Source organism: Sarcophilus harrisii, chromosome 3 (genome assembly GCF_902635505.1).
Source record: "Sarcophilus harrisii chromosome 3, mSarHar1.11, whole genome shotgun sequence".
In the NCBI taxonomy this organism is placed as follows: Eukaryota; Metazoa; Chordata; class Mammalia; order Dasyuromorphia; family Dasyuridae; genus Sarcophilus; species Sarcophilus harrisii.
This window is the reverse complement of record NC_045428.1, coordinates 169,908,074-169,933,463: the sequence shown is the minus strand read 5'-3', so window position 1 is coordinate 169,933,463 and position 25,390 is coordinate 169,908,074. Positions and strand designations below refer to the sequence as shown.

Genomic DNA, 25,390 nt, shown 5'->3' with positions numbered 1-25,390 from the left:
TTTGTTAGTGTTTCCCACCCATAACTGGCATTAATTACTTTTCACATATTCATTTATCTGCAAACATGGTAGTTTTCCCCATTCTAATGTAAACTTCAGGAGGACAGGACTTGTTTCTCTCTTTGTCTTTGCTTCACCAACATATAACAAGAAACCTGACACCAAACAAGTGCTAAATAAACATTTTTTTAAAAAAAAATAGCAGCATGAATGAAAGAGTTAACAAAAACCCAACCTCTGCTTGGAGATGAAAGTTTAAACTGATTTGGCATCTTCTCAAAATCAGAGCTGAGTCAGAGGCTGGGCAAGAAAAACAAACCAAAAAAAGGGTGAAGAAAGAAAAAACAAAGGAACAGAACAATGTTATCTAAATCTTTTCCCTGCCTGGAGATACCAACTTTGCAAAACACAGAAAGCTTCATTCTCCTCACTAGTAACCACTCATTCCACTATAGGGAAAAGTCCAGTACCACAGCCATTCAATATCTTTATTGCTTAGGGCCCATACTGTCATCCTTATGTTAGAAATCTGACTAGAGGATGACCTGGGTAATAACCAAAGGCAACTTAAACTAAGATGTACTTTGGTCTCCCGGAATTGCTGTACCAGGAAATACCTCAACACCTCTCCTTGGAATGTTTTCATTAAATTATAACTACTACACAGTGACCTAAATTCTGTTTTCCCTTACATACAAATTAAAACAAATTATATGTATTTTGTATTAATTTGTACTATAATGCAATAGGAGCAAAGAAAATAGATTATTTGGTAGGGCCAAATGTTTTTGGACATTAGCCTGACCTACAATGACAAAACTAGGACTTTGACATTTTCCTAAAGGCTTGGAGTCCATGGTAAGATCTTTCTTCTCTGTCATTTTCCAAACTCATCTCCCATTCACATCCCTAAAATATATGTGTATACACCCTTGTATCTGCGAAGGTCTTCAAGTTCTTCTCTCTTCCCTTGAAAGTGATTTTGCTACCCCACCAGAACCTGTCCACCCACCCCCTGCCATACTGGCCAGAGATTTCTGAGGTTCTCTTGCTTCCCCCAACTCCATCTCAGTTCTTTATCTGCACCGATTTCCAATAGCAGCAATAGCCTTTCTTCTAGGGTCCTCCACGGTCTTACCAAACTTAACCATTTTCTATGCAGAGTGGAGGCTTGGGGATTATAGTTTAACAATAATAATAATAATTGGCATTTATATAAGGATTGTGAATCCCTGAACTTTGATCTTAAATAATAACAATCAACAAATACACTGTTATTCTTCTTTTATAGTTAAAGTGTTTTCTCTACTGTATTATAATAGAAATCCTATGAAAGAGAGTATGACTCAGGAAGCAAAAAGACCACTGCTCTCAGAGGGAAAGAAACGTGCATCACTGGGGGAAGTGGAAAGGATCTTCCTGCCAAGTACAACAGTGAATAACTGGGATCAAATACAGAAATTCAGGTTCAAGGATGATGATCTTCTCATCTGTACCTATCCTAAGTCAGGTAAATATGTTTAGAAATATTAAAGTCCCTTTTCATAATAACTGCTGATGTTTTATGTAATAATTATGTTTATATTATAATTATTTCTAACAATTAAATTTATATAATATTAAAATAAGATGTTACATTAATAATATAATAAAATTTAATTATTTCATTTAATAATTATTTATATGTTTTAAGATTTACAAAATACTTTGTAAGTATTAATCATTTTATTTTATCCTTACAACAACTTTGTAAATAAGATAGTTACCTGTGTGGGCCAATGGGGATTCAGTCTACTTCCTCCCCCTTTCTGTTTAACAAAGGTGGCTTTCAGAGTACGATGGGCCTGACCCTGTGGATTATAGGGAATCCCTGTAACATATTGCAAACGTGGCAAGGAAGATGGCCATCTGCTTAGAGCTATAAGTTGGACTGTTGTCAGTCTTTATGGTATTAGGAACTCCGTAAGAGGAGAAGCAACTATATAAATGTTTAATGACTGAAGGAATGTTCTCACAGCAGGCCATTGTGGCCCAAAGGAATTTAGCAAAGGTGTCAATACAGATGTGGATGTCCACATGGCCCACATGTCACATCCATTTGCCACAAGTCACTGGGGAATAAACCCCTGGGATTAACTCCTTTACTAGGTGGAGGAAGGAGAAACAGAACACACTGAATGCACTGCTTCACTATCTGTTGGACTTGTTCCCCAATGAGGCCATAAAGGCAAAGTAGAGAATTAATGGGTAAATGGAGAAATTCATGGACACATTCAGGGGAGAAGGGAACATTGTAAAGCCCGGTCTGCTGCCTTATTGCCCCCAAATATGTCTCCTGCACAGCACTGGTGACAGTATACATGCAGCATGTAAATGGGATGCTTCTTAGTCTGTAAAATCAGCTGCAAGTCAGTAAGAAAGTTAGCAATTGAAGAATTCTGAGGTTGTAAGACAGAATCCTCAACACCTCTGAGCACTCAGACAGCAAATAAGCTGTCTGATATGATGTTAATGGGCTCAGGGTATCTTTTACAGGTCTGGAGGATAGCTAAAACCTCATTTTTCTGGATGGAATTATAAGGGGTCTCTAATATCAGAATCTCTTTTGAGCGCTAATGATGAATTTGAGGCCTTCTGATTCTTAGTGATGTCAATAAAAACATTTGTGCCTTGCACAGGTTCATCAACAGTTGTCTTACAAGGGGGCTATACCATAATATGAGACAAGGGAAGGAGCAAGCATGTAGAATGGGGGCTTAGAGCACAATGTGCCAAGGTTCTAGTATTTGCGCTACATATACCTGACACAAAGTGGGGCTACAACACATCCCTTGGGGGAGAACTTTCCATTGGTAGCACAGATCCTGCATTGTTTATAGAGGAAATGGTAAAAACAAATCTTTTCTTATCCTCTGGGGCCAGAAGAATGGAGAAGAAACAATCTCGTATGTGTATTACTGAAAATGGCCAGCCAGTGGGTACTAGATTAGGAGACGGCATGCCAGGCTGTAGGGCTCCCTTAGGTTCAAAAGTAGCATTAACGGCCCTAAGATCCACTAGAGTTCTGAATTGTCCAGATCTTTATAATAAATACAGAGCTATTCCATGGGCTGGACGTTGATTCTATATGTCCAACCTTCAATTGTTGTTGCACAATTTCATGTAAGGCTTGAGCTTTGTCCACTGAGAAAGGCCACTGAGGTACCCAAACTGGGGTGTTAGATTTCCATGTTAATGGTGTGGGTGGGATATGAAAGGTGGTGCCCAAACACCCAATGACCCAAATCAAAAATCCAGTGGAGGTGGTATATAAACTGAGGCCCCACAAGCCTTCAATATGTCCCTGCCCCATAGATTGTACCTGAGATATGCAACTACCAGGTGTCTGAATATCTTGTTTGTCTGCAAACTGCCAGGGCAGGTCTTCTGCTGCAACCTCTTTAGATAAAGCAGTCGCAAGAGCATCCATTTGAAAGGCAATGGAGCCGACATTCTCACATCTTTTTATCATCTCTTCCAGGCCAGCCTCCTCATCTACAGTGAGCATGGCCTTCTGGCAGTTAGTATTAACATTCTTCATTGCCAATTTCTGTATAAGAAAGCTGGAGGCTTTTCTGCCCACTGACCTCTCAATGGCTGCCTGTAAGCGGGCCACAAAATCAGAATAAGGTTCATCTGGGCCCTATTTAATTTTAGTAATGAAGGACTTCTGCTTTCCAGAAGCCTGAATTTTGCTAAATGCTCACTGGACATATTGGGACACAGCTGCATATACTGCTGCATCATGTTGTTTTCGATCCTCTTTTTTTTCATGCCTTCCAGCTTTCTGTATTATTTGTCCTTGGCTGGGACTCTCCAAAGCCTCTACAAGGGGGCACAGAGGGAGGAGGCGGGAGACATATCTCCTCAGGGAGGGCTGGGAATGGGGAAGATAGAGGTGACCTTCCCTCTGTTTGCTTTCTCCTCCTTCGTCTTATCACTGTCTTTTTTCTCAAGGTCATATGTCCCTCTGTTTACTTCCTCATTACTCATCTTATCCTCTTCCTGTTCCATCATATCCACTTCCTGCTTCTTCCTCACTACCTCTTGCTTTTTCAACACATACACCTCCTTCATCTTCTTGTTTACTTCTTGATACTTTCCCACAGCTAACTTCCACCAGCTCCATTTTATGGGAATGGCTGGTGTCAACCCTCATTTGTTTTATGACTCTCCATTGGCACTTCATTAAATACTTTTAATGGATTGCAGCTTGCACCTCTTAAAGTGTTTCTGATCACTTGATAAATAAGTCGTTCTGGGATGGCTCCCAGTGTTTCCTTATCATAGGAAGCCATCTGATCACCTACTACCTCCCACTTTTTAAAATCAATTTCCAATCCTGCTTGCCTTTACTATTCTATAAACTTCTTTCCCTAGCACCTCCTGGTCTGGGACCTTCACTATAGTTTGTCTCATACTGAACATTCCACTCACTAGAGCAGTTCTGTCTCCCTTCCCACTCTGGAGACCTGCTACAAAGTGAGGTCCTAGCCATATAGTACCTATTTGGTCGCCACTTTTAGTTTCCTTTAAGACTACTCTATCTGCCCATCCAGTCAGTGTTATGGCTGGGCCAACTTACCAGTCTTTGGGCAACAACCTAGATCACACAGACAGACTGACTAGGAAGTGCAACCATTCTGTCTTTATTCACCCATCCTCTCAGTGGGGGGTAGCAGGAGCACAGGAGCGCAAGAAAGCAAAGGCACAAGAAAGAGAGTGAGCTTTGCTCAGGACTGCCTATTTATTCTGCCTTTCCTCAGTGATTGCCCTAGCCCAGCCCAGTCAGAATTGCATAGATGAAGCCCTCAGAAGGAAGGCTTCTGGAGTTAGTGCTGCTTCCCAGGAGGAGATCTAGCAAGAGGACATGCCCCTTGCCATCTCAAGAAACCTATAGCAGTTCCTTTAACTCCTGCCAGACCTAACCTCCTGTCTCAGAGGCAAAGCCCTTTTTTACCTCCTGGGCCCACCCTACCAGCTGACATGGCATACAGGCTCTGTGGCATATCTCAAAGAGAAAGCAGTGCTTCATTGCCCCTAACACCACCAAAAAAGAACATAGGCTTTCTATAATTTAATATCCTCAAGAGTTATTGTGCCCAGAATGAGGCCTCTGAATTTTAACTAGAGATGATGTCAGGGAACAAATATATAAAGGCAATCCCTAAGCTGTTATTCTTAGATTTTTCATTTTGTTGGGTCCTTTCAGAGTTGTGACTGAAGAATTCTGATACTTGGGGTAAGAAAAAAGAAATCCAAAGAGAAGCCCATCAAGGGGATAGAGCAGGAAAGGATGATGCCAGAATAAGCCAACTTAGAGTTAAACTAAAGGATTGTAAAGTATTGTGCCCTCCACTGCATATCCTATGACCTTAAATTCATTCCCTCTCCAACCTTGGCACAATTACTCTAAAAAAAGCATTGGTGAAGGAATTCTTTGTCTGTCTCCTTTGAACATTGGATGTAGTGGAGATATGCAGAAGACGTGAAAACTTGGTTACAACTGACACTAAGAGAGAAACCAAATAAATTACTGATAATAAAGTGATATGAGGAGACTTGAGGTTAGCAGTACCTGAGAATATATCTCTTGATTGTGCCCCAAATCTTCAGACTCTCATTTCTCTCTTAATGTACTTCAGACATTCCAGCTTGAGGCACTCTAGTTACCAGGCCAGTGTATTTACAAGAAGCCTAACCTACAAGGTGATGAGGCTATAGTTCTGAAGTAGAATCTAGAATGAGTTAACTCATAATGTAGTTGTGAATAATTATCGAGCTTTCTGAATTTGCCTCTAAAATGCTTAGCTGTGAGATTTAGGTATAAATTATAATATGTTTTAATGTGCTTTAGAACAGAGGAAGATAAAAACTAGTCTTAGTTGTATTCAGAGCAGAATTAAGGCCAGGGAGGAGGAAACTCTCTCATATTAGAAAAGTGATTGGGGAAACAAAAGGGGAATGCCACTAGTTATTTTCACTTCTGATAATAGCTAAATTATCTATTCTTTAAGAAGATAAAGTTCAGCATCCAAGACATATTTCTCCTGCCCTCTTCTAATCCTGACTACCCCAAGACATCAAAGGATGACTTTAGTGGAGGTGTTAATTTAAAAAAAAAAATCTGCTGGACCTGGAATTAGGAGTTCTCAAATGTAGAAGGAGGCACAGAAGTTAACCTGGGTAACAAAGCTAAAAGCTCTGGCCTTTTTGGAGAAGGGGAATTTTTATTACATCTCCTGAAAGTAAATATTACTATGCCCTATTAATAACTCAGTGGGATAATAGAAGGCATCTCTTTAGTGGGTCTATTGTTCATTTATACCACAAGGACTGTAAGTGATTAAGTCTCAAATATGTTTGATTTAACTGATTCAAACCATCATAGAGATACCCTTTTGTACTGTACTTTATAAAAAAAGGACAAGAAATAAGTCTCTAGTCTGTCTAGAAGAATATGTTGAGTTTGGGTACATACTCTTCTAGATAAACCTAAATGCAATAAGTTCACAGAAAGAGAAATGAAGAGCAGAGCTAACTGGGACCCTGACAAGGAGATAGTCTCAATCAAGAGGAAGTGGTTATTTCATCTGTAAAATTAAGACAATAATAGCACCCACCTCGGAGGGTTATGAATATGAAACAAGATATTGTATGTAAAGCTCTTCACAAATCTCTATATCAATATAAAAATCTTTATATAAATGCTAACTATTATTATTATTGTGCCCACACCTTCCAGAGATATAATCAAAGTCCCAAAGATCTCATATTTTAGCCCTGTTAGTTATTTCTGATCACTCCTCATTCACCTAAAGTCTCAGTGTCTGATCAGGTAAATAAGAATACTAAGGTTTACTCTTCCAACCTCATGGGATTTTTGTAAGAAAGCATTATTAAATTCAAAAGTGCTATGTAAATATGAATTGTTACAGCAGTTCTGTATGGTGTGGCTAATTTTCTCCCTTCTGGAGAAAGGAATCTAGAGAATTCTGGGTTCAAATCCCTGCTCTTATTACCTATAGACCTTGGTTAAATGGTTTCAATTCTCATGACTCCATGGTCTTCATTTATAAAATGAGAAGTTTGAATTCAATATCTAGTCCCTTCCAAATCCAACTGTATGGTCTACAGTGGTTTTCTATGCCTCAGTAAGTTCATAGTTCATAAGCCACTCTGTAACTGAAAAAAAATTACACCTACTTTCCTACCTCAAGCTGAGAGTTTCCAGGAGATTTTTCACTTCTACCTCTAAAAGTGGTGGATCTATCATATCATTTCTAGTAGAATTTCAGTCATTTCCTTGCCAAAAAAGGAAAAACATCCATCTATCATAGATAATAAAGTTATGAACTGAGGATAATATAGCTAGTAGTATAGCAGGGTCAGAAGTTAATATGGTGCTTCCATGTGCTCTCTGTTTCTAATTCTTTCTACCTGGGAATCAGGAACAACATGGATTCAGGAAATTGTGGACATGATTGAACAGAAGGGAGATGTGGAAAAGTGTCGACGATCAGTCATTCATCATCGGCATCCCTTCATTGAGTGGGCACGTTCACCTCAACCTACTGGTAGGCACTTTTCTCTCTCTTTTTATTTACTTGGTTATTTACCTGGTAACTCCCTCATGGAGTAGGTAGGTTGCTAAGTAGGCAGAATTCTTGTCCTAAAGACAGCAACATCTGAGTTCACATCCAGCTCAATGAAACTATGAGCTGTGCCATGCAGGATTGCCCAAGATGAACAGTTCATAGTAGAGAGTTCTAACAAAACAACAACAACAAAGGAATTACTGGAGAAGGAAATGGCAAACCATTCCAGTATATTTACCAAGAAAACCCTATGGAAAAACTAGTCCATGGGACCATGAAGAATTAACATGATTGAAAGACTGAACAGCAAATCTCTCCCACCACAATATAATCTCCTTGAGATCTATTTTTGCCTTACTTTTTTATCCCTGAACTTGGCTCAGTGCTTGGCATTTAATAATGACTCAATAAAAACTTTTGATGATCAATTGCTTAACTGTTCTCCAATCTCCCTTGGACTGTCCTCCCTTGTCTTTTATAGACAGCCTGGGTACCTGTCAAATGAGACTTTTGTCTACTTTGTAATCAGTACTTATGTCTTCATCCTTCTTGTCTACCCATATAATTTCTAACTTCTTTTTCAGATCCCCAGAATACATATATGCCTGACTTTGAATCCAAAGTCTGAGCTGGTAAATGACTTCAGACATCATCAAGTTTAACTCTCAACTAAATAGGTTATATCCTGACAAAGGCTCATCCAGCCTTCACTTGAAAACTTCCAGTGACAGTTACTTACTCACCATTGATGGCAACCAATCCCAGATGGCATAACTCTAATTATTTAGGAAAGGTTTCCTTTTTTATCAATCAACAAACATTAATTAAGCATTTACCATGTGCTAGACAATATTCTAGGAGTTGTGTACACAAAGAAATGAAAATCCCTTTCCCTCAAAAGCACATACAGTTATTCCTTGCACATCACAACTTTCCCTATTGTGGTTTCAATATATCTCAGATCAGCATAAGAAATTAAATGAGAATTTTTAGTAAGTTTTGTAGAAGCCACAGAAAATATGTAAAGGCTAGCAGAAGACATAGAAAAGATTTAGAAACTTAGAAATGCATAAAATAAATATGGTATTGTATAATATTAACATATTATCTTTTAGTCAAATAATTCAGTCTTCTTCTCTAGTAATGAAGGGAGAGCCAAAAACTTTACAGATTTTTTCCGGATTGCAGGAGCACTCCATCCTCAACCCCCTTGATTTAGAAGGGATAATTATACATATATGTACATGTGTATGTGTTTGTGGGCAACTACATAGCACAGTGGATAGATTGCTGGAAGACTCATCTTCCTGAATTCAAATAGAGCCTCAGATACTTGCTAGCTGTGTGACCCTGGGCAAGTCACTCAACCTGTTTGTTTCAGCTTCTTCATCTGTAAAATGAACTGGGGAAGGAAACAAACCACTTCAGTATCTTTGCCAAGAAAACCCCAAATGGGATCATGAAAAGTTGGACATGACGGAAATGAACAACCTATGTGCACATATATATGTGTATACATACACATGTATGTTTGTATGTTTATGTGTATATGAAAAGTCGGAGTTCAATAAGATCAATCTTCTAATTTTCTTGACTTTCTTGTTTTTAACTCATTGTTTCATCTTGACCTTCAATTCACATATGCACCTGAACTCCATTCTGATTGCTGGTCTATCTGTGTATCTTATCAAAATCTACCAATCCAAATTTCTTGCCCTAACTTCATGTTTAATTAGAGCCACCAAATAACAGTTGGGAGAAATCAGAAAAAACAAAGTAACTGATATTTGTCAAGGTGAAATAGGGAATCCACAAATATATAAGCAGAAGAAACAATGCTGCACCCAAGCCAGGGAGCACTGTCTTGGAATGCTGGAATAATAGCAGCAGATGGCCCTAATTAAGGGCATTATAGTCAAAGATGGATTAGTTCTTGTAAAACCCAAACCTAATATACTCCCATAGGCAAATAACAAAAAACAAGGCTAGATTCTATAATAAACAGAACCTCAAGCCATCATGCCAGTCCATGATCCTATCTAGAAATATTTTTACTGCACAAAGGCCTGATTCTTGGTTTTTATTAATGTTTTTCATTTTTACATCAAAATCACATCTGAATATATCTTTTCCTCTTCCCTACCCAAAGGTTCCTCCCTCATAATAAAAACTTTATTATATAAATTATATATATAGAAATATAAATAAATAATATACTAATATAAATAAATATACAAATATAAATATTATATAAAAGAAAAAACTTTATTATATAAATAAAAGAAAGGGGAGGGGGAAGGGAAGTGGTTCAGCAAAATCAACCAATATTTTTATTATATCTAATAATACATGCAATTTTCCACATTCATAGTCCCTCAACCCCTGCAAAAAAGAGAGGAATTTATTTTTTCAACTCTTCTCCATGACCAAGCTTAGTCACTATAATTATACAGCAGTTAGCTTCTTTTTTGTTGTTTTTTTCCATTTGCATTATTATAGTCACCATGTGCATTGTTTTTTACTGTTTTTGCTTAAATCTTTCTGCATTCTTTTTGTATTTCTCTAAAGTCTTCATATTCATCATTTCATACAGCACAATAATATTCCACTACATTCTTTTGCCAGAATTGACTTAAGACATTCTAGTTTGTAAAACAGTTCTTCACTACCACCAGAAATTTGACAGTGAATATTTTGATGTCTATGGGACCTTTCCTACAGAGATATGCTTTCAAATTAAAGGACGTTTCCCTAAACTTCTCTAAAGTTATAAGAGTAAGGTAAGGAGAATGAGTGGGTATCAATACTGGAGCCAGCAACTATCCCAGAAAAACCTAGAAGTAGATGCCTTAACTGAGCACTTATGAACACTAAATACTATCTTTCTTATAATAGTAGGGTAGAAGGCTGATTTGCCAAATGACATTTCAGTTTTCTGTTCATAATAATAGCATTAAATAATGCCCATTAGAGTAAAATAGCCTAACATCTTACATGGTAATTTTTTAAACTTCTTTTAACTTTATTATGATGTTTTACTCTCATAATACTCCAGCATTCCTCTATCTTCGTCTCCTCTACTGCATTTTCTGCCAAGGATCAAACTTTTGTTTCTTCCAGCAGTCTACCTTTACACTACCTCTACACTATAACGAAAAGTCTCTGGTAGGAAGAAAACACAGGAGAAAGATATGTTTCAGCAGGAAGAGAACCCAAGAGGAAAGATATGATTGAAGCAGAAGTCCTTAGTCCTCAAAAGGTTGGGGGGTGAGGGAGCAGCTAAGAGATGCTGAGAAGCCTCAGCATCAGGAAGACAACAGAGTGCCAAGCCAGTGGATCCTTCAGGGAAGTCAGTAGGTACCTCCAAAGAAGAATCAGGAATGCTGACCCCCTCCTTTCTCCTGCCTGTTTTTATCTATTCTTGCCTGACTACATCAACTGCCGGGTTATTATTGTTACTTACAAAGGGTTATGGAAGAAAGTTCTATAGTGTATATAACTACCATTTAAAGTTAATTATGAGTTTAGAAATAATTATACTATGTAATTGTCCACATCAGGCACTGAATAAATACTTGTTGGCTGATTGATTAATTGATTCTCTGCTCTTTCTTCTACACTTGAGAATTAAATGAGTTAAAACACACAAAAAAAGGCAAGGACAGTGGGCAAGGACAAAGTGAAAGACAAAAACATATTAGTAGGGAAGCTAGCCTCAGACTCTTAACACTTCCTAGTTGTTGGCTCTGGGCAAAGTCACTTAACCCAAATGCTTCTCAAAAAACAAACAAACAAACAAACAAGAATAAGAGTTCAACATAACCAGAAAAACAAAAGCTCAAAAATATATTAGCAAAACTGAAAAGATGAAAAGTTTTTAAAAAAAAGTTTAAAAATTAGATAAGAAGATATGAAAATTTTTCTTATTCCTACTATCAGAAATAGTGACTTCCTCCTTTGATTTTCTCAAAGACCTTTGTTTTTACAGCACTTGTATTTTCCTGGTATTATGATTATTTCTTTATATCTTATATCTCCTATTACGCATAAATTCCTCAAGGACTGGGCTCAAGTTTGATTCTTTTTTGTATCCTCTACAACACTTATCATAGTATCCTAAACAGAGGATATATTCCATAAATATTATTGAAAAAATGAACAGAAATAGTGGAAATAAAAGCAGAATACAAAATAAATAAAGAAGAGAAACAATTTTTTTTCTTAGAGAGGAAGGGGAAACCAAAATTGTAATTTTATTTCTATAGGGAATTTTATTTCTTTATGTGTCAATGTATATTGCTTTGACTCTGTTACTTATCGTCTTAGATTTCCCCCATTTACTGAGAAATCATATAAATTTCTCAGGGTCACACATTTGGCATAGATCAAAAAAGAACACTGCTCTGATGTCTCTTTTTATGACTATGACATGCTGACTTCCAGTAAGACACTCATTACAACTATTGTCCTGATGCAATAGAATCTTATTTAGAAACTGAGAAATATCCCTAAGATTATAATTTTTTATTCTTCTAAAGAAAAAGGAGATTCTACCTATTCTACTTTCCAATCCAAGGCAATTCTTCCATAGAGAAAGTCCCCCAAAAATATATGGGGAAAGTAGAGATTTTGGATAATGGGAGATGATTAACAGAACTTTCTCTAAAGAGGCCTCATTTGATGGTTAAACTATCTACTTAGTTTATCCCCATGTACCTTTTCTCATTCTACATTATTTTCAGGTGTGGACCAAGCCAATGCAATGCCCTCTCCTCGAATACTAAAGACACACCTTCCTACCCAATTGTTGCCTCCATCTTTCTGGGAAAGCACTTGTAAGGTAAGCAGAAACTTATGCAGGGTAATCTGAAAGAGTAGTCATCTTCACTTAAGAAATGAAACTTATTGAATAAATGCAATAAAGAATACTATTCCAGCTTCAATCCTTCATTACCTCCCTCACCTTAAATATATTGCTGTTTTTGAAAGCAAATTGCTAATGTCCATGAGTTATACCTCCAACAATATATCCAAGAGGATAAGACTCACTGGCATAAAAACAGATCACCATAATTTATAAATTCAGAACTTATTGAGCAGTCCCATTCCCCCCATAGCAAGTAGACCACATATTAGCATCTTAGCTCACAGAAGAAAGCCTGCCATGTAGGCAGTCATATAACCTAAAGCATCAGCCTCCTTCATAAGCAGAGTATTTACTCATTAGCTCTATTTTCTCCCTATTATTCAAATCACTCCTCTGACAAGTCATTTAAACTTCCTGTTCCTCATTTTCTTTATCTACACAATGAAACCATTAGACTGGATGGTTTCTGAAAGTCCCTTCCAACTCTAGTTCCATGACCCCATGCTTTAACATAGCTTCAAAAGCTTTAGAATTTCAATATGTTCAAGAAACTCAACAATAAGTGGCTTCCATAATTAAAAAAAAAAAAACTGGGAGCTTCAGTGTACTGAAGACTCAATATAAATTATTCAATATGACAAGGTATTTAAAAACCTAATGTTATCCTTGTTGTTGTTCAGTCATTTCAGTCATGTTTAACTCTTTATGATCCCATTTGGGGGTTTTCATGACAAAGACACTAAAATGTTTTTGCCATTATCTTCTCAAACTCATTTTACATATGGAGAAACTTAAGCAAACAGGGTTAAATGACTTTCCCAGAGCCACACAGCTTGTAAAATCTGAGATAAAATTTGAACTCATATAGATGAGTCTTCCTGATTCCAGGCCCAACACTCTATGCTGTACTACCTACTTGCTCCTCACATACCCTAAAACAGTGAATTTTTCTGAGAAAGATCTTAATTAAACTTTCAAAGTTCAAGTTATTAAACACATATGCTTTCTATTTCAATCAAGAGAATCTGTTTACAACAGACCCAAATATGATTTACCCCTTCTCATCTTAAAATAATTCTCTCATTAATGATGCCCTTCCCCTGCTTAGTTACCAAACCATGCCCTCCTGCTTCAAAATTCTGCTTTAAGATTCGTTTTTTCCATTATTCCTTCCTGAAATAACCTGACTTGGTTTTAGTTTCTTCCATATTCCCCTTGGCATATTCTATGTTCACAGCGCCTTAGAAAATGTTGAAATTGGGACCAGAAGGCCTAAGTTCCACCCCTGACTCTGACATTTAACTCCATGTATGACTTTGGACAAGTCACTTGGATACCTCACAGCCTCAATTTCCTCATTTCTAAAATTAGGGAGTTACATTATATAGCCTCTGCCATCCCTTCCAGTTCTTAATCTGTGGTCATATTACCCAGGCTATAATTGGTTATATTTATATTTCTGTCATTTGTATTTAAAAACAATGTCCTGTCCTATATTCTCCCATTAGGAACTGTGACTATTATTTCCTTTATGATTATCATGGTGTCTACAACAATGGCACATAATTGTTGCTGATGAATATCACAACCTGTATAAAATTAACTCTTTTCTATATATTACACTTATTTTTCCAAGATCATTTATGTAGCTCGGAATCCCAAAGACTGCATGGTATCCTATTATCATTTCCAAAGGATGAGCCAAACACTCCCAGAACCAGGAACTTGGGAAGACTATTTTGAAAATTTCATGAATGGGAAAGGTAAGCAAATGCTTTAAGGTCTATTTTTATTCCTAAATTGACTTGAGATTCATCTATATGATCACAATATTTTAGATTATTCTATGCTACTGTTAATCATCTTTTATTTCTGAGACAGCATCACACAGCTGGAAGACTCTGTCTCACCATGATAGCTGCTGGCAGAATGAAAAAAACATGCCATGACAAGCAGTGTTAGCCCATTTTTCTGGGTCTAAAGAACAGTTTATGCTTAGTCTTTCAAGCCCCCTTCCAACTCTATGCAAGGCATAGAATGTAGAGTCCTGAAGTTGGAAAGGACTTCATGAGTTTTTGTCCAGCCTCTACCTAAAGACCAAAATCCTGTATTTGTGATATTTATACTATGTACAACATCAAAGAACATTTATTAAATACATGCTAGGCATATGGAAAGAGACAATTGCTGCACTCAGCTCACAATCTGAAAGGGGAGATAATTGCTTTTAAACAAGCAAATATATACAAATAAGCCATATGCAGGATAAAACAAATAATTAACAGAGGGGAGGCACTAGAATTAAGAGAGGTTGGAAATGATTTCCTGTAGAATATGGGGATTTAGTTGGGATTGAAAGGATGCAAGATAAGCCAGGAAATAGAAATGAAGAGGGAGAGCATTCTAGGTATGGAGGACAACCAGAGTAAATCCCCAGAGGTAAGAAAATGGAGCATCTTGTTTATGGAACAGCAAAGAGGACAGTATAATTAGATTGAAGAAATCATAATGGGAAGTAAATTGTAAGAAAACTAGAAAGGTAAGAGGGGACTAAATTATAAAAAGCTTTGAACATCAAACAGAGGATTTTGTATTTGATTTTTTGGGAGCTGTTGAGGCAATTGGGGTTAAGTGACTTGCCCAGGGTCACACAACTAGGAAGTGTTAAATATCTGAGACCAGATTCAAACTCAGGTCCTCTTGACTCTAGACCAGTGCTCTAGCCACTGTGCCATTTACCTGCCTCTTACATTTTATTCTTGAAGTAATAGAGAGTTATTGGAATTTATTGACTAAAGAGGTGACTTTTATACAATCAGGAAGCTTGTCAGTCAACAAGCATTTAACTAGCATGGTGCTAAGCGCTGAGAATACAAAGAAAGACAAAAAAAAAAGCTCAGCTTTCAAGTCGCCCACAGTGTAATATAGGACAACAGATGCAAAAAACAAAACAAAAAAAAAACGTACAAACAAGCTACATACAGGATAAATTTAGAGTAGTCTCAGAGGGAGGGCACTAAGATTAAGGAGAACTAGGAAAAATTTCTTGTAGATGAGACTTTGCCTGAAACTTGCAGGAAGATAGAGAAGCCAGGTTTGGATTATGACGAAGGAAATTTCATACAGGATAGTGACTAAAAGTTTTCAACCTATAACACAAAGCAATAAATAAAAAATAAATATATATATATATGTCAAATATAAAACTGACTCTATAACTTTCATTCATTCCTCCTAATTCTCCCCACAGGGATAAGAATTCTATTCCTCTTCATGTGATAACCCTTCAAATATTCATCTCCTCCTCCTCTGAGACTACTCTTCTAACAAAATATTCCTAGCTCCTTCAATCAGTATTTAAATAACATAATTTTGAAGCCCTTTGCTATCCTGGTTAACATCTTCTGTACATGATCTTTTGCCCCAAATCTTTCTTCTTTCCTTGATCTTGCTCCCAAGCATTTTTCCCAGCCTTAACCACACCCATATGTGAGTAAATCCTGCTGAAATTAATCTCTGAAAGCAATAAAACAAAAATGTTGTAGGGTTTTTACAGGAACTAAAAGACAAGCTTATCAGCTCATCATTCTCTTATTTAAAAAAAATCAATAAAATGTTTGCTTTTTGTAAATTCTGTACCTCTCACATTCTCCACAATCTTTCAAAAGTCATGGTTGTTGCAGGGATTCATTCAGTACTCAAGGATGATGTTCATTTTGTCCTTGTGACTATAATTCATCCACAGCAGCTATTCCTCCCTTTATAATTATCGAGGGTATCAACAATTCATTTTCCTTGACAAAAAAAAGGGGCAAAATGATGCTGTAAACCGTTCTGCTATATTTGTCTTGCATCATCATCACGATCATCCATACAACCCAAGCATTTGTCCTATTCCTTCTTTAACCATCCTTTTTTGCCCAATAGAGCTTTAAAAACTATTCTTTGTGTTGTAGCACTATTGACACTGCTCTTTCAATACTTGTCTTTGCGCCCATCTCTATACATGCCTTTTAGAAAGTTTAAGTAGTTAGTGAGTCCCCTTTGCATCCACATTGTGTTCTCTCTCTGTATGTCTCTCTGTCTCTGTCTCTGTGTGTGTCTCTGTGTGTTTCTCTGATTCTCTGCTTCTCCCTCTGTTTCTCTAGGTTCCTCCCTCCCTCTCCTTCTCCCTTTCCCTCTCTCTCTTTCCCCCTTTCTCTCCTTCTTCCTTTCCCTCTCCCTCTGTCTCTCCCTCTCCCTTCCTCCCTCTCTCCTTCTCCTCCTCCTCCTCCTCCTCCTCCTCCTCCTCTTCCTCCTCCTTCTTCTTCTTCTTCTTTTCCTTCTCTCTCACACACACCCTAGTTTTAAACACTTAGTCTAATATTTTATTTCCTATCCTATATTGCTCTACCTCTCTGGTGAGTCGCAATGGTCAGCTACAAGCTTCAAAAATATTTAGTCAATATATGTATGTATATATCGATATCTCTTCAGCAGTGTAACACCATCAACTTAGGTGAAAACACTGTGTAAATGTGTTTATTTCTCTAAAAAACATTTTGACCTAATTGGGCAGCCAAAACAACAAAAACAAACCCATGTTTAAAGGAACTTTTTTTGTTTATGTGTGTGTGTATGTGTGTGTGTGTGTGTGTGTGTGTGTGTGTGTGTGAAAATTACTTTTCCCAAACCAAAAAGCAGATTCTGAGTTATCAGTCCTCAGTCATACCTTTGACAATAAACAAACAGGAAACTAGGAAGTTGAGAAGATGTTTTATACACATAGATGCTTTTACTAGACAGCACAGTGAATAGAGTGCTGAAAATGGAGTCAAGAAGTCCTGAATTCCCAGACTTATCTCACATATTTGCTAGTTTTATGATCCCAGGTAGGTCACTTAACTTCTCCTAGTCTCTATTTCCAAATCTGCAAAATGAGGATGATAATGCTGCTTACCTCACAGGATTGTTATAAAGATCAAATGAGGTAATATATATAAATTGCTAGCGATTTTTATTATCATTATCAATAGAACACATGCTTTGGGGTTTTCGTCTTTTATTTCTATAATGGTGATGAATTGAACCAAATTATTATAGCAGATCACCCTTTCACCACACATGGTGCTCTTCAGACAACTCTTTTTTTCTCTGTTATCAGAAGTGTTCCTCATTGTGTCTTCAATTTAATTCTTAATTCAATTCAAATTAATTCTTAAGAGTTTTTGCTTATTCCTCAGTAGATTGTCCATCAGGATCTTAGCTATCCTTTCTCTGAACACTTGAAATCTCACTCAAAAATCAAAGTTTCGTGACAGGTTGTACCTTTTTTCTCATATACATTATAAGCCAGCTCACTGCCCCGTAATGCTTTCATAAATTTCACCCAAATATTATCCTCCTCCTTTTTGGTAGGAATAAAATCCAGAAAAAAGATTTCTCTTTGTTGATTCCTAAACCTTTTTAAAGATAAATTTATGATTAAGATAAGAAATCATTAGCTAATCTGCTTTCAAATTCAACAGATCAAAGTCTTCCATTTTCACAATGTCATGCCTCTGAATCTGACAAGTGATCAGTTTCCTGAATTCTTTATATATCACTCTTTTTCTTCAGATGCTCTATAGTATCTCCTGAGCCACTTCTAATTCTGCTTCCACTGATCTTCACCAAAATGCTTTCCACTCCCCTTCTCCACTCTTGTTCCTGACTTACTTACATGATTATATTTTCTTACCATGTAATTCTACTGTCTTCCCCTCTCCATACCAATTCATGTTAATAATGTGTGCCATTGCAGAACTATCTATTCTAGTCAACTCTCAGATTTCTGTGTTCCAAGCCTGTCTGCATGCTGTAAACCGAGCACACTGCTTCACAATTGGTCCATTCACTATAGCTATCTTGACAACTATTCATCTATATGTATGCCCACAATATTTGGCCTAAAACTAAAAGCAGTGTGAAGCATTTTATAGAGCACTGTGCTTCAAGGCAGGAAGACCTAAGCTAAAATACTGCCTGCTCAAGCCCCTCCCCAGATTGAAGAGATAGAGAGACAGAGACAGAAAGAAATAATAGGGTTGAGGTAGCATGGAAATAGTAATACTTCATATGCATTTGGTCCTTTATACTTCTTTACTATCTTTGAAACAATGTTGTCAGCCAGCCAATAAGCCTTTTTAAAGCACCTGCTATGTGCCAGGGATCACACTAAGCATTGGGGATAGTAAGAAAAGCAAAAGACAGTCCCTGCTCTGAAAAAGCTCCCATACAACATGCAAGCAACTAGAATGCAAGTGTTGATTCTCCATTTATAGAAAGGGCAATAAATTGAGCACCAGAGAAACTGGATGACTTGCTCAAGGTTGCAGATCAGCCCATTCAGGCTCTTTGGACTCCAAGTTCTCCCTATTATAGCACAGCTGCTTCTTAATAGTGAACCAAAACATGAAGACTTGGAAAATGGAGCAAGAATTGAGCAAAGCCTTGGAAATAATTAATGAAATAAACTTAGAGTGTTCAAGTAGTCACAATTAGCATAAAATTATTGATTCAATGCAGCACTGGGATATAATAAGACCTTGTAAAATGAAATTTCCAAATGAAAATTTAAGATTAGGTTAAATTTTTCCCAGATAGTAGGAGCCTTCATAATGGTAAAGAGGTTGAAATTGTAGACCGTTGGGAAATTTAGAACTATATTAGAAAATGCCATAGAGGAAAAAATCTTATTATAATACCATGATTTACCAAAGCCCTGACTTTCCAAAGTTTATAATTCACATTCTGGGTCATGTTTAGTACAAGACTGAGAAGAAATGTGTTATTGAATTTAAAGCACTTGGTTTCTCACATTCAAATCAAACAAATTTATCAAATATAAGTTTTTACATTTCAGTAATTATTGTGTGTTATCTAAAATGACTTAGCTTTTAAATTAAATTTTGGAAAGAGTAACTATCTTAGATAATCCAATAACTTCCATTATTTCATGACTGCTTTGAAAAGTACTTTCTCTATATACAATATTTATTCTTCTGTAACAGAAGTAATTTCTTATATTTTATATTCCTGTATTTTTTGCCATTGATCATAGCTGTTCTGGAAAAAGAACTCTATTCCTACCAAAAAAGATTAAATAGAACCCAATTGCAGTTAGAAATAGTATCTGTAATAAGTCCATCTTTTAGCTAAGGATCTTACTAAATGGAGCAATAGTTAATTGGATAGATAGATAGATGGATGGATGGATTTTTATTTTATTTGTAGAAGGTATATTTGCTTATTTAGCATATACATTGAGATATGGCAAGACCATTTGTTTCACTTCCCAAAGTCTGTTGCCAAAGCTCGACAATCATTGGGCTAGATAACAGTGAAAAGAGCCCAGGACATAGAGTCAGAATTCTGACTCAGGAACTAGTTCTCTGACCTTGAGAAAGTCACTTAGATTCTGTGTGTATCAATTATTTCATCTGTAAAAAGTGGGGATTCAATTGTTTTCTCTATGATGATAATTTTCAAATCTACACAACCCTTATCTTTCTTCTAGTCTCTAGTGTCACATCTCCAACTGACATGTATATGGATTGATCCTTTGAGGAAAACAGCATATACACATCTAAATAAATACAAAATGTAGAGAATAAACCCAAAATAATGGGGGGGGGGTTTCCAGGAATGTAGGAACTGACATTTAAATGGAATTTTAAAGGAAATGGGGGGATTCTTGTTCTCTTCTTTGGAAGGTAAGGGGAATATATTCTAGCTTTGGAATACAAAGCCACACCAATAAAAGATAGTATGCTGCATATGAAGAACAGCAAATAGGTCACTTTGATAGGAAGGTATAGTATGTGAAGGGATGTAAGAAGCCTGGAGAGACAAACCAAAGCCAGATCATGAAGAGTTTGAAAAGCTTAGCAGCAGATTTTATATTTGAGCCAAAGAATGCATAATCAGAAAAGTGCCTTAAGAAGGTCACATCCTATGTAGAGAATCAAAAACTCCAATGGCTCTCTAATCACCTCTAGGGCCAAATGCAAATTCTGTTTAGCATTAAAAATCTTTCATAACCTACTCACACATACACACACCTTCCTTGTGTTATACATCATACTCCACTACATATTCTTCTATCTGGTGATACTTGACTTCATTACTGTTCCACAAACAAGACACTCCATCTCTTGAGTCTAGACATTTTTGGTGACTATCCCCCATGCCCAGAAGGCCCAACATCCTTATCTTTACCTGCTGACATTCTTGATTTCCTTCAAGTCCCATCTAAAATCTTACTTTCTACAGGAAGCCTTTCCCAGTGCCTCATTTTATATTTACACACACACATATGTATGTATGTATGTATGTATGTATATAAATTCTAATGCATATATATATTATATATATATAATTCCACTACCCTTCCCTCTGTTCATTGTTTCCTATTTATCCCTCATTTAGTTCATTTGTGCATAATTATTGGCTTGCTGCCTCCCTCATTAGATGGTGAGCTCCTCAAGAACACAAAGTGCTTTTTGCCTTTTTTCATATTCCTAAGCTCAGCACAATATCTGGAACATAATGATGATTATTGGCCTCATTCTTGAAGAGGACCAAAATTACATCACTATGTTAGAGTCATTGCATGTGTCCAACTTTATCTAATCAGACCAATGTGAGTTCAGAATGTTCTACCACAAGTCAAAAATAAATAGCCCACATGAACATTTGAAGTGGATTCTCTAAAACTGGACATCTCCCATTTCTTTTGAGGCACTTCATTTTTGCTTTGCTCATAAAACACAGCACCTTATCCAATGAGGGCATACCATGCTGAGCAGTTCTGAGAAAGGGTCTCCAATATCACAGAATTTACCAAAGTTCTCAAGAGAAATTTTTTCTGACCACCACATGAGCCTAAGTTCTCCATTAAAACAGTCTTTTTGGCAAGCATACATTTCATATTCCTCCAAGATAGCAAAAAAAGGTCTCTAATCTGTTTACAATAAGTCTTTTGGTAGTCATTTTGCCTTGGAGCCACAGCTTTTGGTGAACATGAATATTTAGTTTGTAGAGGACAAGTCTATAATCGGTCCAGAATTCTGAGCCACACTTTGCCTTCTTCATTCTACATTCTGTCAGTGATGTATGAAGTCTCTTCTCCTTATAATCACATAGTCTTAGAGCTTGGTTAGATATCAAAGACTCCAAGATCATCCACTGTATCAGTCATTGTAATCTGTTCTACCATTGGACAGTGATGACTCTGGAAGAGAGATTGAGGCTAATGCGTTCATGAAACTCTGCCTAACTTAAATCCAAATTACGTATAAATCAAAAGCTATCACCATACCATTTTACCATTTCTACCTATATCAAAAGCACTATGTAAATATTAGCCATTATTAGAAAGTCTCTAGTGAAGAATTCTAAGAACTAATGCTTTGGGAAAATCTCAAAAGATTAAAAGACTGGTCACCTTTATTAAGACAAATATATTAAAGGATAAATCTTACGTTTAACTTCAAAAAAAATCTACTATGTAATTGCAAGATCAGTTAATCAGTAAAGTACCCAGTAGTGTTAGGCGAGTGACAAAACAGTAGGTGTGTGGACACACTGGGAGCTATTATCATGACCCCACATACAGGTGGCCCAAACCATAGGGTCATTTTCTCATTGGAAATAGCTCATCCATGAAGTTTTATTGCATTTGAATAAGTGAAAGACAAATGGTCATGAGATGCAAAAGTCTTCAGTAATAAGTTACCATTGCTGTTGTGGTTTCCAGCTCCATTCCTACCAAGGACTCTGTGTCATCTCTAGTAGTTTGAGCCTACTCTAGCATTAAAGTCACCCAAAATTATTATAAGTTTGTCCTCTTTTGACTCATTGATGATAAAGATCTACGGGTTCCCCCAATGACATCATATCAGAGCACAAAATAAGTAAATATTGCTCATTTATAGGTTCATGTACATCCTTACTTAGGAGTTGTGTTTCCTTTCTGCCTATTTCAGTGAGCTGTGGTTCCTGGTATGACCATGTTAAAGGATGGTGGAAGGCAAAAGACAAACGCCAAATCCTCTTCCTTTTTTATGAGGACATAAAAGAGGTGAGTGATGAATTGAGAGGTATAGTTTCTTATTGAGAATTCTTACCTACAGGTTTTGAGAAGAAGAGCCTAATCATGTCTATACCCCTAACTAAGAAATCATAAAGGAATGAGTAAGTATATTTCCCAGAAATACATCAAGGTCACTCCTCAAGTCTTATCCTTTTGATCTAGTCTTCTCCAGCTAATATTTATTAAGCACCTATTATGTACATTGCAATGTGCTATGATATAAAAGATAAATCAATAAATAAAAGTAAAACATTGTCCCTTTACTCATAGACATTTTCAAATAATGGTTTTATTTTCCTCTTAGTCTCTAACATTGTGTTGTCCCACAACAGAATCCAAGGCGTGAAATTCAGAAGGTGATGAAATTCATGGGAAAGAACCTGGATGAAACAATACTAGATATAATTGAGCAAGAAACATCATTTGAAAAAATGAAAGAAAATCCCATGACAAACCGTTCCACAGTGCCCAAAACTATTATGGACCAATCCATTTCCCCCTTCATGAGAAAGGGTAGGTATTTGGTTTAATTTATCCCCTCTTAGCTCATCTCTTTAATTTATACTTTTTTTCTACAAAAGAATTGAGAGTTTTAGTGGTGATGAAATCATATATTCCACCTACCTAGTATTTGTGATGACTTGGGATTGGTTCTAAAGAAAAAGTTATTCCTCCAGGGCATCCTACTAGTTTATGTAGTAACTACTAAGTAGTTACTGTTGTATAGTTATGTAGTAACAACTAAGACTTTGGCTTTTCCTTTTTTATAGGAATTGTTGGAGATTGGAAAAACCACTTCACTGTGGCTCAGAATGAGAAATTTAACAATGACTACAAGAAGAAGATGGAAGGAACCTCTCTAACTTTCCGCATGGAAATATGACAACAGTGTGGATAATGATGATAATGACAATGATGAAGTTGATAATGATGAAGATAGTGATGATGATAATAATAGTAACATTTATATAGCATTGTCAGGTTTGCAAAGTGCTTTGCAAATTTTATCTCATCTTATCCTCACAAATCCATTCTTGACAGCTACCAAACAATAGAACTTAAGATGCTTTAAATGTACAATCTGTTATAAAATTGGTTTCCAATTATTATGATGATCATATAACACTTGTTAAAAAGAATAATGATTAATAGCACCTATTGTCTCTGCCCTTGTGAATGAACTTATTAGAATATGCAAAATCCTGAGATGTAGAAATTAGAAATTGTCTTCTCATTGTTGACCTAATATATTTTGTGAAGTCAACTAGCTTTCTAACCTACAAAATAATAATAGCATGAGCATAATTAGATATATATTAGTACAGCTACTAAATAAGACTATATATGAATGAAAAAAATTCCCATATGCTACACTGGTCCAATTTTAATCCCATCTGAAAACTCCAGAGACTAAAATGTTCCTGAACAATTTATTAGTGTAATAGAGAGAATATTGGATTTTTACTCAAGATCAAAATTTTAATCCTAACTCTAGTATCATTCAGCTACTTCTTCAGTTTCCTCATTTGTAAAATAAAGGGATAAAATTAGATGGTTTCTGTAGTCCCAGATTAAAAATCCCTTGATCCTAAAATTTTGATATAATCCTATCAATTCAAATAACACAAATATTTTGTAAATTAGGATTAAAGAAGACAGGAATTGAGGCAGGAGTGAGGTCTAATACTAACCATATTAGTCATGACTCAAGGCAGTCAGGACTGTAATGATGTCCAAATGACAAAGGACACAAGACAAACCAAAGTTTACCCAACCCATCTGGGAGTGCCCAAAGAGACTGGACCAAATTTGGACAAAATTCCAAACCAAAAAGAATAAATTTAATTATATTACTGTGAAATAGATCCCATTATGGTTCTATCATTAAAATTCTCAACTTACTCCAGAACTTCACAATTCAGTACTGTAAGATTACATGAGAGCAAACATTTTATAAATACATATAAGCCATTTGTGCTCAGGTTTATACTTTCACCTTCGTAAAAGTCCAGTTATCTGAACTTTGTAATCAGATCCACTATCTACACTCCAAAATGTTTTATTTTGTTTGCTTTGTATCTTTAGCATCTATCCCAATGTCTTGCATATGATAGACACCTAATAAATATTTGTTGAATTAAATGCTTGAAAGATATATGATTTGGGGGAATAAATCTAATTTCTTTATTCCCTTCAAAGAATCCAATGTCACATAAATTCTCAATTTCTTTTGTATTTCTTGGAGAATTTTTCCTTGTATTTATAATTCTGTAGTTTTGCCACTTATGTATTTTGATTAATTATAAGTAAGATTTTACCATTCTGGGATCATATGTCTTCTTTCTTCTGAAAGCATTTATGCACTCTGGAAATTTTTCTTTAATTATGTCCTAAAATCAAATAAACTTTGTTTTCTTTTTCATTAGTTTCTGGAATTCCAGATATCTAATATTTATTTATCGTGTTTCAAAAATCAGAAACTCATTTTATATGACCATTATTTGAATTTTCAGTCTTGTTTTACATCATGACTTCTTTTCCTATTTTACTTTTATCTTCCTTTCTTTAATTTCACTTATTTCCACGTGTTTTTTTCCTTAGATATCATTTTACCATTTCTTTAGTTGTTCCTTCATCTATTTCTTGTGTTTTTAATTGAATACCTTCAAATTTTCTTAATAGGTTAATGATACAAGATAGTTCTCCTTTAGTATTTCTTCCATGACATTCATTAAGTTTCAACTTGTGTTTCTGAAGGAATTTTAGTCAATA

At 36.1% G+C, this 25,390-nt stretch overlaps 1 protein-coding gene across 1 annotated transcript; it reads left to right on the top strand.

The window, feature by feature from the left end:
• Nucleotides 1-429: 429 nt before the first annotated feature.
• On the top strand, nucleotides 430-24,997 carry LOC100920300 (sulfotransferase 1C2). Its single transcript, XM_003766935.3, has 8 exons — nucleotides 430-858; nucleotides 1,323-1,510; nucleotides 7,491-7,616; nucleotides 12,380-12,477; nucleotides 14,141-14,267; nucleotides 22,512-22,606; nucleotides 22,951-23,131; nucleotides 23,389-24,997. The coding sequence occupies exons 2-8, from the start codon at nucleotides 1,330-1,332 to the stop codon at nucleotides 23,499-23,501; spliced, it is 921 nt and encodes a 306-aa protein (XP_003766983.2). The 5' UTR covers nucleotides 430-858; nucleotides 1,323-1,329; the 3' UTR covers nucleotides 23,502-24,997.
• Nucleotides 24,998-25,390: the final 393 nt, after the last annotated feature.